This window comes from Zonotrichia leucophrys, chromosome 8 (assembly GCF_028769735.1).
Source record: "Zonotrichia leucophrys gambelii isolate GWCS_2022_RI chromosome 8, RI_Zleu_2.0, whole genome shotgun sequence".
Taxonomy (NCBI): domain Eukaryota; kingdom Metazoa; phylum Chordata; class Aves; order Passeriformes; family Passerellidae; genus Zonotrichia; species Zonotrichia leucophrys.
Genome location: NC_088178.1, coordinates 3,132,373 through 3,149,117, shown reverse-complemented (window position 1 = coordinate 3,149,117; position 16,745 = coordinate 3,132,373). Strand labels below are relative to the sequence as shown.

The window sequence follows — 16,745 nt, the reverse complement described above, 5'->3', positions numbered from 1 at the left end:
GGCTGAAGGCTGGGAGTTGGGCTCTGTATCCAGAGCTGGTGTGGGAGCATCCTCTGGGATCATCCCCATTGCATCTCCTCCCTGCTGCCATGTCCCTGAAGCTTGTTCCTGTTTTAACTTGTTTGCTCAGTGACATTCTGCAGCCCTGCAGTCCAGTTAGTCACCACTGCCAGAGCCTGGGATGAGGCACAGGCAGATTCCCTGGCTGCAGAATCTCTGCTTACATCTTCTGTAGCCAGAGCTGCTCTGGGGAGGCTGACTAATGCTTCTGCCTCCCTCAGGGGGGACACACTGCCAGAGCCTTCAGTTGGGATGGGGTTGTGTCTTGGTTTGAAAAGCCAGGTGTCTGCTAAGGAAGGCAGGAGCCTCACCTGAAAATGTAAACCCCCTCCCTCTGAATTATTGTAATTTTGAAATTAAGGGGCTCTCAGGCAAAGATATGGGACTAGGAATAACAGTTCTTTACCAGGAAAATTAAAATACAAATACAATAGTACAAACAAACAAAAAAACCCCACTGATGGAATCAGAATAAGGAGCTGCTCCCCTCTGTGCCAGGGTGGTGTCCCAGCCCCATCCCATGGGGGCTCAGCCCTCCTGCAGTCCCAGCTGTGGCTCTGCTGCAGCAGGGATCCTGCACAAGGGGGGAGTTTTCCTCTGCAGCTCCAGGGCTGCTGCAGATGGGCCTGGGCTCCCTCTGGCAATGCAGGGCTCCTCTGGGAATGCAGTGGGCAAAGGCTGCTGTGGTGTCCCCAGGCTCAGATTGTATCCTGGCAGGAATGCTTGGCTCCTCCCCTGGGCAGAGCATCTCCCCATGGGATGGTGAAATTGGATCAGCCATGCCGGGACACTCACTGGCCATGGACAGAAGATAATTAATAATTAATGGGCCATGGACAGAAGAGATCTCCTGGAGGGAGGGTTGGTTGTGGGAGAGATAAAGAAAACTGCCCCATGAACAGCAGAGAACCGCCCCACCTCTGACAGATGGCAATAAAATACACAGTTATCCTTCAGCCCAGGACAGGTTGGAACCAAGAGGAGAGCCAGCCTCTGTCAAAAGGTCCTGTTGAAGAGTTTGACCTTTTTCCACCGCCCTTGAAGCTTTTCACCCGTGCCAGTGTTGCTACCCTGGTTCTGGTTGCTGCCACACATAACTGGTGTCCCCTTTCCCAGCCTGGCAGGGAGTGGGCTGTAATGAGGTGTTTATGAGCCTTGTTCCAGTTGCTGTGAGACGTTCCTGACTCCCAGCTTTTGTCTGTCCAGTTTTGTCAGTGGCACATCATTATTGGTGTCGTACAAAACAAAAATTGGAAGCTTCGTGGCCTTTGGAAATTACATGTTAGCAGAGATTTGTAAATGTCACTGTGCTGGCTTTTCAGAGGGCTGCCTAAAGCCCTGCACATGTCCCCTCAGGCCTGGAGGCCTGTTCCCATCCTGCCATAAGCACACTTTCTAGTGTGCTGTACCTGTTAAGAAGCCAATTTTATCAAAGTGCTTTACATAGGTCACCAGTTTGTTTGGAACTTGCAATCAGATGGTTTATCATCAAGTTGTTATGATGCTGCTGTTGAAAATAGATGTGCTGCTCACTCACACCTTCTCTGTGTCTGCCCAAGGATAGCAGACACCCCTCTCTTACCTCCTAAACATCTGGTGGGGGGAGCTGTGTGTTCTGAAGAAAGTGCTGCCCAAAACAGGTGTCAAATTGGTGAAGATCCTTGCTCCTCACACATGCTCTAAATTTCAGTAACAGACCTATTTCTGTGGTATCAAGAGTTTTATTTTAACAGTCTTCCATGCCTGTGCTTGCAAGCCTATGACTTACACCTCTGGAATGAGAGCTTTTGGCTGCCAGGAGGAGAGGGCAATCCCTGCCCTTTCCTTGGGAGGTCAGGTAATGGACACCAGTGCCTGTTCTCCACTTGGGAGGCCTGGGGACATCACAGCCCTCTGAGAAGGCTCATCTTCCTCCCTTCATTTGAACTCTGGATAGTTTATAGCTGCTCTGTGGGTTTTAGTCAGTGCCTGCCAGCCCTGTGAAGATGGCTGTGTGGTTGGGAGGGTTTGCTGGTGTGGAGAGCAGCTAATTCATACACAGTGCACTGGCAGCACTCTGTGTTTTCCTGGGCTTGCTGCTGGAAAACAACTCAAACTAAACAAATGTACAAATGCCACCTTATTAAGTGATGTTTCTGTTCTAGTCCTGGGTGGTATTCCCTACTCCAAACCTCCTCTAGTGAAGGATCCCCGCTGTAGCACCATGTACTGTGGGCTCTTGATAAGTGTCTGTTTCCCCAAAATATCCCTGTTTAATAATTCATATTGCTCAGGCAGTGCATAATTCTGATTCTTTCTTCCCTGGGAGAAGCCATTTCTTTACTTTTCTTCCCTTGGATTCAGATGCAGGGTGCAATTTTCTCTGCTAATTGCAGTTTGGATGTCAGACCGCTGAGAGAGCAAAGTGAATTCTGTTAGGATTTTGCTCTGAAACTTGCAATGCTGTTGGTCTGGGACCAGACCAGCTTTACAGGGGTAACTCCAAGCTGTCAACTTTATATTCAGCAATCACTGGGATAGTGAAGCAAGTGGGAGAGGAGCTACCCCAGAACATAATTCTGGAGCAAGCAGTGGTGGCATAGACGAGCGCAGACTCCAGTACAGCTCACAAGCACAGCCACGTTTCAGGGACAACAACAACAACAACAACACGAGGACAACTGTTGCTGAGTTCCCAGAGGAGGAATTCTCAGTATTTTTATCTCTCCCAAAGGAATGGGAAGCAAAGGCCGTGTTCTGTAAATAAAAGTGCTGCAGGGTGTGTTTACTCAGGCAAATGAGGCACGGCTGTAACTCGAAGCTACCTGACAACCCGGGAGCTGCTCTGTCCCCTTCTTTCCCACCCTTGCTTTGCACTAAGGAGCTCAGTGCTGGCATTAAGTTCCCTGCCAGTGCTGAGTAGCTTTCCCCAGAGCCAGCCAACAGAGTATTACATTGCCTTATTTAATCCCTAGGGAAACCTACGTGCTGCTGGGGAAGCAGATGATTAAGCCCAAGCCTGCGGCGGAATATTCAGCCCGAGCGCGGCGTTGTTTTGACACGCAACTGCTTTCTGCTGTGTTTTCACTCTGCCAAAAGCAGATGTGCTCTTCTTGACAAGTGCACCACTAAAGAGGCTTCAGTCCACATTATCACAGCATTTGTAGTATCACAGAGTGGTTTGGCTTGGAAGGGACTTTAAAGATCAGGGAGTTCCAACCCGCATACTTTACACTATCGCAGGTTGCTCCAAGCCCTGTCCAGCCTGACCTTTGAACACTTCCAGGGATGTGTTCCACAGCTTCTGTGGACAGCCTGTTCACAGGGAAGAATTTCTCCATCATATCTTGTCTAACCCTGCCCTCTGTCAGTTTGTAGCTGTTCCCCTTTGTCCTGTCACTCCAGACCCTTGTCCAGAGTCCCTCTCCAGCTCTCTTTGAGCCCCTTTAGGCACTGGAAGGGGCTCTAAGGTTACACCAGAGCCATCTGGTCACCTCTCCAGGCTGAACACTCCCAGCTCCCTCAGCATGTCCCCATAGCAGAGGTGCTTCATCCCTCTCAGCATCTTCATGGCCTCCTCTGAACTCACTCCAGCAGGTCCATGTCCTCCTTACACCAAGGGGATCCCAGAGAGGGACATCCATGGGCATCCCTTCTTGTAAAAATTGTGCTTGCATTAAAGAAGGCACACTGGCATATCTGGAATAGCCAGCTTTGGTTTCACTCCTCACTCAGACCTGACTCAGGCTGTGTAGGACAGAGTTGTTATATTTAGGTGTTCATCTCTTCTAAGAAACAGTTGTGTTGTGCTACTCATGGAGTGCTGGTCACTTCTGAAGCTTCAGTCATGATTTTTGCTCCAACTTTATTCCTTTTAAAATGAGATATTGTGGTTTTGCTGCTCACAGTTTTCTCACCTTCATGCAGCTTGCTCACATGGTGTCATTGGAAATACCAAAATATAGGTTTGGCTTCTGTGCTTAAAGAACTGAGCTTCTTGAGTGCCTCTCTTTCATAATTTTCTTTTTTTTGTGGTGTTTACTGGTTCAGTCTGACCATTTTTTGTTCACCTTGCTATTGGCTGTGTGGGATTTTATCCTTTAACTGAAAGGCAGGATGTTTTATGGACATTGTCAGTTTGATTCACACACCTTATTCAAAGAAATCCTTGTGGTCTAAGTAGAATCCTGCTATTTATTAACCTCTGAATTATTCCAAAGTTAATCCACATGGCCTGGAAACTTGAGTAAGCATATCTTCTTCCATCCTGCTCCCACAGTTTTTCCAGGTACTCCAAATGAGCCTGCTGAACACCAGTTGCCTTTGGCTTGGGGGGCCCTGGAGAGCCCTAGGTGGGTCTAAGATAATGGAACTGCCATGCACTTTCTCATTAAACAGCCCAGGAAATTGGCAGTAATTAAAAATACGGAAGTTAACTAAATAGGGCTGTCTCTGAAGGGCAGCACTTCTATCTCTGCTCTCCCCATCACTTCAGAAAGAGATTTCTCTGCAGAAATGTCTAATTTATGATTTTTAAAGGCAGCTCTAAGAGAAAAGGGCTGTGGAATAGAGATGTGGAGTTTCAAGGCAAAATCCATCCTGCGATTAATGGAAGATGTTGGACCATCCCTTATTAGTAGAGAGCTTCAAGCAGCAGGTCTGACCAGAGGAAGATGAGTGGGAAATGTGCAAAATGTTGGAAAATGCAGTGGAAGATTCCCAGGTGTCTCCCTGCTGCCCACTCCTCATCAATCAGGATGGCTTTGGCCATTCCCAGCGGTGACACCACATCATGCTGGGACAGGTCACTGCTTCTGCCACGCTCTGTCCCCTGCAGGGCCTTGAGGAAGGCTCTGACTTCTCTACAAATGTAGACTTTTGGCTCAAAGAAGATCTGAGATGTTTCCTCTTGACAGTTCTTCGCTGTTTCTTTGCTTAAATTGTGCCCGGAGGCGACTGCAGAGGTTTCTGGTCACCACCATCTGCTGGTGATGCACAGCAGGCTGGGGTGACATCCAGCTGTGGCCCTGGGGGCTGCAGGAGGTACCTGGCTGCACCTGAGCCCTGTGGCTGGTTGGTTGTGTCACTTAGCCCCTGTCAGTGCTGTGTTAGAAGCTGCAGGTGGGTGGGACAATAAAGCACTGTGATCCTGCATGCTTACAGCAGGGGACAGTGAGGGGATGTGAGCACTGGGACTGAAACAGTGCACAGTCCCACAAATGAGACAGATAAGTTCAGTTTTAGGGGGTGGGTGGGGCAGGGCAAAATAAGTGAACATGTAGAATTTTTGGAAGCACAAAACTTTAAAAAAATATCACAAAAGAATCAAGCAAGCAGCATTTATGAGACCTTGTTCCCTCACTTGTGTGTTGGTACAAGACCTCCCATCTCTTCCCCTCTTCCTCAGCGCTGAAAGAGCTGTCAGCATTTGATTTAGGTGTCACAAGAGCCTTATAGAGTGCTTGGATTGACCTCTTGAAGTAAAACAAACTTTGTAATGGGATTAACTGGCTTCTTTCTTAATGCTTGCCGTTTTCACACGCCTTCCCTTAGCACAGCACACTGGCAGCTCCACCAGGATGATTATTTGGAGCCAAAACATGCACAGTCTGTCACATTGCTGCGAGCTAGGATGAGTTTTTGTCTGCAACCCTGTCATCCCGTGCCCAGGAGGCCTCCAGTAATGAGTTGTGTTCATTAGGCAGTCTTTCTGATCCTTTCCATCAGAGAGGCAGCAGTGTCATTAGTGAGGAACTGGGAGGCATTGCCATGGGCAAACATTTCTCATCCTGCCCTCTGACCTGCTCAGGGCTCTGTGGTACCCTGGTTTCTCCTGCTTTCCTGTTAGCTCAGCTGATTGCTGACACCCAGCCCAGAATCCCAGGGATGGTGCTTGGGGTGGAGCCAGGAGCATCCCTGGAATGCTGCAGCAGGAGCAGCCACATTTGATTTTTAATTTTGGTTTTACTAATTGTTAATATTAAGTTTAGTATGTTTTACACATTGTTGGTCTTTTACTTTTAAAAGAATTCATTTATTTTTAAATGTGATCTTTACTTTTAGTTGTTTTAATGAGTTCTTACCCAACAGTGCCTTTGGAGAGTCGAGTATATACAAAAACTTATGAATCATCACTTGTTTTCTAAGTTTATATTTTGATGGTTTGTAGAAATAGCTTTTTTAGATTAGTTAGTTGCCCTCTTGCTATAACATAATTATTTGTTATGGGTATTAAGGTTTTATTTAATATTGAGTATGTTGGCCCGTGTGTACTAAAATTTTATTTTCTTAGTCTTTAGATTTTTACTTTAACTTTTTGCTTTAATTTAAAAGTCTTAAAAATAGGTTGAGTACACACAGTTTTAGTTATTTTTGTTGGATTTCTTAAATTATTTGAAACTTTCTTTTTAATAATTTAAATACTTTTTTTTTGCTTTTTATGACTGGTTGTTGCTAAAATTTTTATAGCTCTCTGAGTAGCTTTTGTTTTTTTTTAGAATAACACAAATGTTACTTAATATGCTTTTGTGTTAAAGGTGGCTGGGGAAATGGGAATGCTAATGAATGAGGTGTAAGTTAAAAGGGTGACCTACTGATTCTTAATTTCACAGGCACTTAAGGTGGGAAGCCTGACCCTTTTTTTAATGGAACATTTTAAGGAAAGCAAGTGGCTGCATTACAAGCAATCTTCCTGTCACATACACACAGGCCTGGAGTCTCTGGTGGTGCAGAAATGTAGGAGATGCAGTCATCTAACAATTTTTCTCTTTTGCTTTTAAAAGAAGTAAATTTTGAAAGGATCTGCTGTTGGATGTCAAAGGACTTTAGATGTAGAAGATGACATTGTGTCCCCCTCCCCATGCTATTCATTTCTGATCAGATGTTCTTATTAGTGAGACTTCTGGCAAATGCTCTGATTGGAAACCCCATCCTTCTCAAGGTAGACATTAAACTTTCTCTAACAGCACTTCTCAAAAGCGCTCTTTTGAGAGGAGGCACCAGAAAAGAACCAGCTCCAGTCTCAGCCATGGCTGATAGGCTTCCTCCTGTTTGCAGCTAAATCACACTTGTCACTTGCTGAGGTACAAGCCAGGAGTTTGCTGCCATGTCTTCAGATTTGACACAAACCAACGCAGACCTGCAGAGGGTTTTTAATCCAAACACGATTTTGGGATTTCCCTGCTCTGTAAATGTAGACTCTTGGCTAAAAGAAGATAGGAGATGTTGCCTCTTGACAGTTCTTCGCTGCTGCTTTGCTTAAATTGTGCCCGGAGGCGACTGCAGAGGTTTGCACAATCCAAGGGAAGGTTCTTAGGGAAGAGTCAGTGTTTGGCAGAGCCCACAGCTCTCCACAGCCTGTGCTCCTGTGGGTTATTTTTGCCTTTTAGCTGCATCAAGTCCCCTGTCATGTCCTGCTTCTGCCATTGATAGTGCTAAACAGCAGGACGTGCTGGCTGGGCAGAAAGGCAGCTCTACCCACTCATTAAGAGATCTAATTACTGAGGGGAGAGGTGTTGCTGTGCTTTGAGCACTGAGATGTTAGACAAATGCTTGGGGATGTCACTCTGATGGCAGTTCTTAAGTAGAAAAGTCACTTCTGGCTGTCACCCTGCTCTGTGGTGTGCTGGGATGGAGTTAATGGGCACACAGCATCCCTAGGCCTGCTCAGAGCTGCCTTGCACACTAAATACATTTGTGCTTTGCTTCTGCCTAAATCTGATTGAGGCTGGCTTTGGCAGGCCTGGCCTGGGGGCTGTTTAGTTGGCAGAGTTGCTGTGGCTGTGTTGTTGGTGTTGTGTGTAGCAGGGCTTACCTGGCTGTGTTCCCTGATAACCTCCAGCTGTTATCAGAGCCCTCCCCATCAGCACAAGCCACGGTGGGTGACAAGCCAGGAATGCTTATCAAGGGCCATTGTGCTCTTATCCAGCCCTTCAATAATACATGGCATTGATTTTTGCTGTGGTGAATACTATATAGTGTTTACATTCCCCAGAATAATTCAGCAGGGTAAACAGCTGAATTCTTTGGAGGTAAAGTCAATATTAACAGCATTCAGGAGAGCACTGGCTGTCTCTCTTTGATGGAAAGCAGCCTTTTCTCTTGCCTGTGCTTCCAAAGGGCTGTGATTTCTGCAGGGCAGTGCTCCCTCAGAATGCCAGTGAGATTCTGTGGCCCCTGGGGCTGGGCTGGGATGCAGGATATTGCCTGTCAGCACTTTTTGCAGGCAGTATATTCTGCTGCTGCAAGTGCCTTGGGCTGTTTTCTGGGACTGTGGCCATTCACAGCTTCAGTTCAAAGGTGGAAGCCATCCATTATTTATCTAGTTGACCTTCTGGAGCAATTTGAGGTGTATTTGTGCAGAGGATCTGCTGGAATTGCATGTTACAGGGTAAACTGAGGATGCTAATGGAAATTCTGTGGTGAAGGCTGCAAACAGCTCTTGTGGCACGCTGCTTCCCACAGGCTTTGTGGCAAGTGGAGGAGCCCTGTGGGCTCAGATAGCCTCTGACATAAGTGCACACCTCCAGGCTGCAGGCATGGCAGTGTGAGCACTGAAATCAGCCCGTCCTCAGGCTCTGAGCTGCACCTGCAGCTTCAGAGGGTTTGTGCTGCTGCTGTTTGGTCCTGCACGTGCTGCTTTGAATAAAAGCAGCTCAGGAGGTTGCTCTGTGGTGGAGCATGGAGCAGGAAGGTCCTTCATGCCTCCTTTGGGGGATCTCACTGGTACCATGGGGTACTGAAAACTTCCTCTTTTTTCCTTCCTGGAGAGGCTGAGATCTGCCAGAGTGCTTCTCTCATCCAGAGCCTCTCTGTCTCATGGTTTTTGGTGTTTTCTAGCACCTCATTAAACAAAGAAAAAACACAGAGGATGAAACAGTTCCTGCTTAAATAGACCCTGACATCATCATAAATATGCAGAGCTCTGTATTGCTCCTGGAAAAGCGGCAGGCCAGGAGTTGATGGAGCCTCTGGGCAGAATATGAATGCCTTGATTTTCTCTCCCCCTGAGCAGCAGTGGAGAGGGCTGCTAGGACCAGCCAGCAGAGACCCAGCTATAATTGCTTGCCTGGAGCAGTAACATATTTCTGCACACCAGCTGAATACCAATGAGGACAGAAGGAAGGAAGGTATCAAACAGAACTGCAGGCAGGAGGAAAAGGAGGATAAGTGATTAAAGGAAAGACTTAGAGGCCAAGACTGAAGACAATGGGCTAGTTCTGATTAGGGCATTTTACCAGGGAGTGATTTGGGTTTTTAATGAATTTTTTTTCAGGAGCTGAATGCATTGCAGAGCTGGTTGGTGAGCAGGAGCAAGGGGCCAAGCAGTGTGACCCCAGGTGCCACTGGAAAGGCTGCTGCAAAGACAGAGGCAGGGAGAGGAGAACTGAGCCCAGGGATAACTTAACTGAAAGCAAGAACATCCTTTTGAGATTGGTGAGATTAGATTTCTCACTTGGGCCTTTTCCTTCCCAGTTCTACTCTCTGTAATTGCTCACAAGAGCCTGTGCCATATGCCCTGCTTGAGCAAACAGGTTGTACCAGGTGACCCACTGTCCCTTCCAGCCTGAGCCATTCTGGGATTGAAGTTTAAGCATCAAGAACCTTTGAAATCCCCTTCCTCTGTAACTGCCAGCTTAGGATAGAGTTTTCCTCACCCCTTGTGTGCTTGGAGATGAGACTCAGGGGGCAGAGTGGCCCCTCCATGAGCACAGAGCTCCAAAAGAGCTGCCCAGCAGTGCTTCCCTGCTCTTCTGCCTGCTCCTCAGGATGGTCCTGGCTGCACTGCCTTCTTATGGCTGCTCCATGAAGGAGTGGAATAAGGCTCAGTTTATTTGAATTCTGTCCTTAAGGGGGGGAAAAAAACCAGAAAAGAGCTCAACCCAAAGCAGCATGATGTAACTTCCAAGCCTAAGGTGAGAGGAAGCACTGCAGCATCACAGGGTGTTTTGGAGCATTTTAGGTGCTTTGAAAGCACATACAACCCATGAACTGCCTCTGAATTAGCCTTTAGGGTCTGGTAATGGGAACTAAACATGGAGATCTAATGAGCTAAAAATAAGGCTGGAAAGAACAGGCTTAGTGTCTCATGAGTCACCGAATGTCAGCATCTGCCTTTTCTTCCTGAAATAATGTTGTGGAGGCTTTGGAGGAGCTATGGGGGGGGAGGAATGAAACCTGGCAGTGCAGCCCTCATTGCTAAGCTCCAAAATGCTCACCTGTGTCCCTTTCTGTGGGCAGCTGCACGTTAAAAATAGCCTGGGAGAGGCTGTTTCCAGGCAGCAGCAGCAGCAGCAGCAGCAGCGTGTGAGGTACCTGGGCATCCGTGAGCGCTGCTCCTGGGTGACGTCAGCGCTCTGCAGGGACAGGAATGTGATGCTGGACCCGTGTCCTGGCCAAGCTGAGCATGTGGGGAGGGCTGAAAGGCTTCCAGCCTTGCCCCAAAGCTGCTCAGAGCTGGGAGCTGCAGCCATGCCGTGCCCTTTTCCTGTGCAAAACGGGCTTTGCTGCATGAGTGGCGTTCAGAGGTTTGCCTTAGGAGGGTGTTGTGAGAGGGGAAGGTTCAGAGGTTTGCCTTAGGGGGGTGTTTTGAGAGGGGAAGGAGCGTGTGGGTTTGACCTATATCCTGCACATCATGTCCAGGAAGCCTGAAAGGCGTAATGGGAGGAATGTAGTCTCATTTTCACCTCCATTAATTTTATCGGATTGTCGCTTTACATCTAATCGTAATTGCTGAAAATACAGAGGGAAAATTGTCCTGTTGCTCCCTGGCTGATCAGCTACAAGGATTCTGTTGTTTTAAAGCCACATAAATAGAAAAAGGTGCTGTTTAGTATGGCATTGGGCTTGGGCTGAAAACATCTTTTTTTGTGCTGGAAATGTTGTTTGCTTTGTTAGAGGGAATCGGTGAATGAGCAATTGCTGAGGCTGCACAGAAAGGAGAGATTCCTGCTAGCATCCAGGTGCAAAATGTCTCAGCCTTCTGAAGCATCATAATGGGGTTTATTTGCATGAATTTTTGGAGCCAGCTTTCCAAAAGCAAACAGAAATACCAGCTCTGTTTGGTTTTCCCCAGGCAGCTGATGTAAGGAATTGTAGCCAAATTGAGAGCAACATAACCTTTCCAGGAGGGAGTGGGAAACAACGTTGGAGAAACTATCCCCAGCTGAGCAGATGGGCCCACAGTCTCCTGTTTCCAAAGAGGAGCTCTGTATGGGTATTTAAAACTCCATACAGAGCCTACTTTAGGATTTGTACATGTTAATGTACTGCTGCCTTTTCCCTTGCCACCACAAGCTCTGAAATGGCTGGGGGTAATTCCTGTACTGCTCATGCTCTTCAGGCTTCTAGTGGAGAGAAAATGGGGGAGTTACCAACTGATTCACTGTTGTTGATGTTAATACAAACTCAAATATTTTCTTACCAAACCCTCCTCGCTGAGCTCTGCGTCAGTGCTGGATCCTTTGTAGGAGCCCATGTCCTTTGTGAAACGTGGCCCTCAGCTTCCACCTGCTGTTCAGAGCCAGAACGGCAGCTCTGCCATGAATCCAGGAAAATAAAAACCATGGAATATCCTGAGTTGGATCCTCGAGTCCAGCTGCTGGCCCTGCATAGGACCATCCCCAGGAATCCCACCATGTACCTCAGGGTGTTCCCCAAACATTTCCTGAACTCAGGCAGGCTTGGGACTGTGACCACTTCCCTGGGAACCTGTTCCAAATATTAATGTACATTTCAAACCCAAGTGCTGAAAGGTGAATGAGATGAAAGTGGAATTCAAATAACAATATAAAGCAGGTCCTGCTAAGGGTGTTGGTTTGGTTCAGATTCCCAGAACCTGGATAGAAAAGGAGATTTCCACTGTTCAAGTGAGGCAGTTTGTAGCTGTTTTAAGAAGGAATGTGCTCTCAGTTCTACACAAGTGTGTTGTTGTTCTTCTCTTTTCCAGCTAAAAACCACAGTGACACCGAAGTGTTCTTCTACCTGTGGATTATCTTCTGTTTCATCAGCTCTTGCTATACCCTCATTTGGGACCTAAAGATGGACTGGGGTCTCTTTGACAAAAATGCTGGTGAAAATACCTTTCTCCGAGAAGGAATTGTCTACCCACAGAAAGTGCGTATGCAGCCTGTTCTTACCTTAGGACAGCCTTGTAACACTTTAACCAAACTTGCTGAGTTTAGAGCATGTTGCAGTTGCCCACTGGAGCATTTCAATGCTACAGCCTGGGATTTTCCAGCAGTAGAGCTGATTTGTCTCCAAGAGATCATTTCTCGTTGAAATGATCAACAAATGAAATTTGTTTCCGAGAGATCATTGCCCTTATTTTGTGTGAGTTTGAGCAGCAGATTCTGTAGCTTCCCAAAGACCTGATGTGGTCTTTTGGATGCAGAAGGTGTTTGCTGAGCTGTTTTGTTCTTGTTGCTCCTCAGGCATACTACTATTGTGCCATTGTAGAAGATGTCATCCTGCGTTTTGCGTGGACCATCCAGATCTCCCTCACTTCCATGCAAATCTTTCCCTACGCTGCAGACATCATTTCTACTGTGTTTGCCCCACTTGAGGTGTTCCGGTAAGGCTGCTGGGCTGAGCAGCTCATTTCTCTTGGTTTTATTTTCACTTTTTTGTTCTGCAACATCAGCATTGGGAGGGAAGCACCTGGATCCTTGGTTGTGGAATATACTGGGTTTTGTTTCAAGGAGACCAGGATTAGCAGGAATATTTAATCCAAACAGGGTGCTGAGTGAAGAAAAGGGTAGGGGGCTCTGCCACAGTGTGGAGCTGAATCCTTCACACTGTGTTTGCAGTTCCTTCTGAGCCATGACATAATCTTGAGGGGTTAGTTTTTACCAAATTTCTTGACATTTCCAATTGAAACTTTGCTTGATTCTCAAGTTTCCAATCTTCCAATCTTTGTATTCTGTCATTGATTTGGATCCTGCAAGCTTCCAGGAGTTTTAAACACCTTTCCTGTAGCTGGAAACCCACCCCCACAGCTTCCTGGGAAGAACTTGATGCCGACCCTCTCTCATGTAGGTGCTGGAAGTGCCTTTTGTAGCAATGTGCCTCCTGTTGAGAGAGTGACAAGACTATCCTTTGTCCCCTCAAAAAGGAAAGAAGCCCAGAAGTTTCTCTCCTTGATTAGGTGAAAAAGGCATCTCATAGGCTTGGGGAACTTCACCTCAAACTTAAGGATAGCCAATTGGACAGAAGCCAAAAGTCCTGCCTGGGCAATTTACTAGAAAAAGAAGTGAACAAAGAAACCAATTGCTTTTGTGGGGTGTTTTACCAGGAGCAAGAACCTCTGGCACCTGGCTCTGTTTTTCTCTGTTATTTTAGCTTTTATTAAAGCTTTTTGTTTCCAACACTGCAGCAGATGCCATCCTGCTGATTTTTATGCCTCCAAGGGTAGCTGAGCTATCTTGGGTGTGTTATAGACCTCCAAAAGCTTATGAGACCTGGCTCGAAGAAGCTCCTCTAACAGCTTTTGCCTTGTAATGTTTGAACAATGTACCTCCATGCTGTCCAAATTAGGATAGGGAATAAGCCTGACAGGTTCTGTTCTCCAGAGGAAAGATGTTGCTGTTAGCCACTGGATTTTTCTCCAGTGGGAAAACGCCTGCAAAAGTGGAACTCAGTTGGTAATTCTCATTTTTTCCTCTCCATCCATCCATCCATCCATCCATGCATCCCCGCAGGCGGTTTGTGTGGAATTTCTTCCGCCTGGAGAACGAGCACCTGAACAACTGCGGGGAGTTCCGTGCCGTGAGGGACATCTCGGTGGCGCCGCTCAACGCCGACGACCTGACGCTCCTGGACCAGATGATGGACCAGGAGGACGGCGTGCGCAACCGCCGCAAGAGCAAGCAGTGGAAGCGCAGCCTGAGCGTGTCGCTGCGCCGGCCGCGCCTCGGCACACAGTACGTTCAGCCGCGCTCCAAAGAGCAACCTGTGCTCTCTGCACATCTGTTCTGTCCCCCCTGCGCTCTAAGTGTGCACAGTGCTCAGTGGAGATTGCAGTTGTGCTTCCGTCCTGTTAAAGACAAAACCTTTTCCATTCCCTCAAACTCTTCCCTTAGGATTCAGAAGCTGTCAGAATCATGTTTTTGTCTAGTCTTCATCATTATCTAGAGACAACTTTATCCATGCCAGTAAGGTAATTTTTCCCATAACTGGTGTTATTCCTACTGCTACATTTCTATGTAAGATATGATAATATTGTAGTACACATTTCTCATTCAATTATTTTTTTTTCCTCTTAGATTTCTACACCTTTTATCGAATAGAGATTTACTAGACCCAGTTAAATCAACCTTACTTGAGTCATCTAGCTTTATGACCTTTACTTGCTAGAAAATTATATATTTTATCATAATTCTGGACATTCTACACTGCTCTTTAAATGGATATCTAAATTTATATTTAGATTAACTGATAAAAAGGAAAGAAAAAGCTTAAAAGAAAGTAATAGAACTGCTACAGAAGCCTGCCCTGCAGCTGCTGCTGGTGCCTGTTGCTTGTTTATGGGCTGGGAGTCCTGCACTGAGAATGGCACAAAGGGTTCAAAGTCGTGCAAAGATTTTCAAAGTCATCAAAGGTAGGGCAGGTCCAACTAAGTAAACGAGCATTCTTCCCTCTGCCAGGGAATTAATCCATCCTTTAGGCATTTGGGGTTTACCAGAACTCCAAGTGGAAAGGAAAGGGAAATTCCTGAAATCAGGAAAGGGAGTTCCCGTTTTACTCACCCTTTTTACAAGGGTCCCCTCCTGCAGAAATAGGCTGCCAGAGGTTATAAATGCAAACTGGAGGAGATGTTCTCCTCGAGCAGACATTTCTGAGAAAGAGGGAGAGGGGCTCTTTATACCTCATGGTGACAGAAGGGCCAATGGTTTTAAACTGACAGAGGGCAGAGTTAGATTAGATATTAAGAAGAAATTCTTCTCTGTGAGGGTGGTGAGGCCCTGGCACAGGGTGCCCAGAGAAGCTGTGGATGCCCCTGGATCCCTGGAAGTGTTCAAGGCCAGGCTGGATTTGGCCCTGAGCAATATGGATGGTCACTCACATCCCTGCCTCTGGCAGGGGGGTTGGAACCAGATGATCTTTAAGGTCCTTTCCAGCCCAAACCATTCCATGTCTCTGTATGATTCCAGTTATTCTTTGGTTAAGGTTCATGTGTAAGATCTCAGACTCCTTCCTCTCTCAAATCCAAACCCATACCTTTTTTTTCTTCCCAGCCATCATCCTTGCACCCCAAATGTTGCCCCACCCTGCACCCCAGCCCCTGAACCTGCCCGCTGTGTGTTTTCCCTGCAGTTCCAGTGTCCCGTGTCCCTCCTGCCCTGGCAGCACAGCTGTGCCGCCCTACCCTTTGGCCAGGGAGCAAGCCGAGGCTGAGGCACAGCAGGTCAGGAGTGTTGTGCAATCCCTGCAGCACTGCCTGGGAGGGGTGGGAGAAGGAGGAGGAGGAGGAGGAGGAGGGTGTGCTCTGGCCCCAGGGCTGGGCTTGGCTCTTGTCCCTGCACGGATGGGACCAATACCAACAGCCCCGAGGTGGCTGCTAGAGACTGAAAAATGTTATGCAAAGGGAATGTGAGCCAAAGGCTGCTAGAGTTCCCTCCAGCCATGCCCGTTTATCCCTCAGACATGCAGTGAGGGGAGATGTGCCAGGCATATCCCTAAAGGACTTCCTGCTCCTTCCTGCAGCCCAGCAGGAGATGGAGCAGGAACACTCCTGTGGATCCTGCAAGGGTTTGGTGGGGTTCTGTGGGGAGGGCTGAGCAGGTGCCCCACATGTCACAGCCTGGCAGGTGACACTGGCCATGGGCAGAGTGGGCAGTGCCACAGGAGGGGGATGCTGAGGGACAGCTGGGGATCTTTACAAGGCTCTGCAATTCCCAGGGAGAGTGGGAGGGTGTGAAACAGTAGATTGTTTATTCCCCCTCTGCATAAGAAAGACATATTTTCCCTTTTTTTATTCCCCCAAGTGGACTGTGGGTTTGCTGTCTGCACGTCATTCCAGGAATTCCTTCTCTCCAGTGAGTGTTTTGTGTTTTTTTCTTTTCCAGGTCGAAGGCTTCTGACACAAAGGTATTGATAGAGGACCTAACAAACGAAGTGAACACATGAGATGGCCACGTTCTCTTATTCCACATCCTTTGTTTTCTCGTTCTGTTCCCCTCTTCCCCAAGTAACCCGAGCTCTGGTACAGATCCAGCTGAAAACAGGAGAAAACACTGAACACGTTTTCTGAGCTCTTCCAGACCAGATCCTATGGACTCCAACAAGCTCACTGTGTTTCGTTTCTTTTCTTCTGGGTTAATTTTAATGTTCTATTTTAAACAAACAAACAAACAAACAAAAATAAAATATTTTACTTTGTTTTGCCAATAAAGAGGACAGTTCAGGAAAGAAGGATTGTTTACAGTCTCAACAAGGACATACAAACCTTATCTGGATAACGAAGCATCGTAGGGACTCCCTCATGGGACAGTGCCAAGAGCACACTCAGTTTCTGCTTGGCCCGGTTTTGACTGGTTGAAACCGGACTTTTTAAATCTGATTTTTTTTGTTGTTGATTTTATTTTTCAGTTGTTTGGTTTTTTTCCTTCATATCCAGCGCTGAGGCACTGGCTGCACTTGCAGGGAAAGTGCACTTAGAGCAGTATCTTCATTCATGAAGCTACTTTTTAATTTGATGTAACTTTTCT

At 47.1% G+C, this 16,745-nt stretch overlaps 1 protein-coding gene across 2 annotated transcripts in view; it reads left to right on the top strand.

The window, feature by feature from the left end:
* XPR1 (xenotropic and polytropic retrovirus receptor 1) overlaps positions 1 to 16,448 on the top strand; it is a 107,496-nt gene extending 91,048 nt beyond the window's left edge. Inside the window, exons 12-16 of one of the 2 annotated variants that reach the window (XM_064720480.1) lie at positions 11,987 to 12,153; positions 12,471 to 12,610; positions 13,737 to 13,958; positions 15,352 to 15,442; positions 16,104 to 16,445. In XM_064720480.1, the coding sequence (XP_064576550.1) occupies positions 11,987 to 12,153; positions 12,471 to 12,610; positions 13,737 to 13,958; positions 15,352 to 15,442; positions 16,104 to 16,118 (635 nt within the window). In that variant the 3' untranslated portion in view covers positions 16,119 to 16,445. Of the gene's footprint in view, positions 1 to 11,986; positions 12,154 to 12,470; positions 12,611 to 13,736; positions 13,959 to 15,351; positions 15,443 to 16,103 lie in introns of both variants that reach the window. The other variant, XM_064720481.1, reaches the window with a different exon arrangement.
* The last annotated feature ends 297 nt before the right edge of the window (positions 16,449 to 16,745 follow it).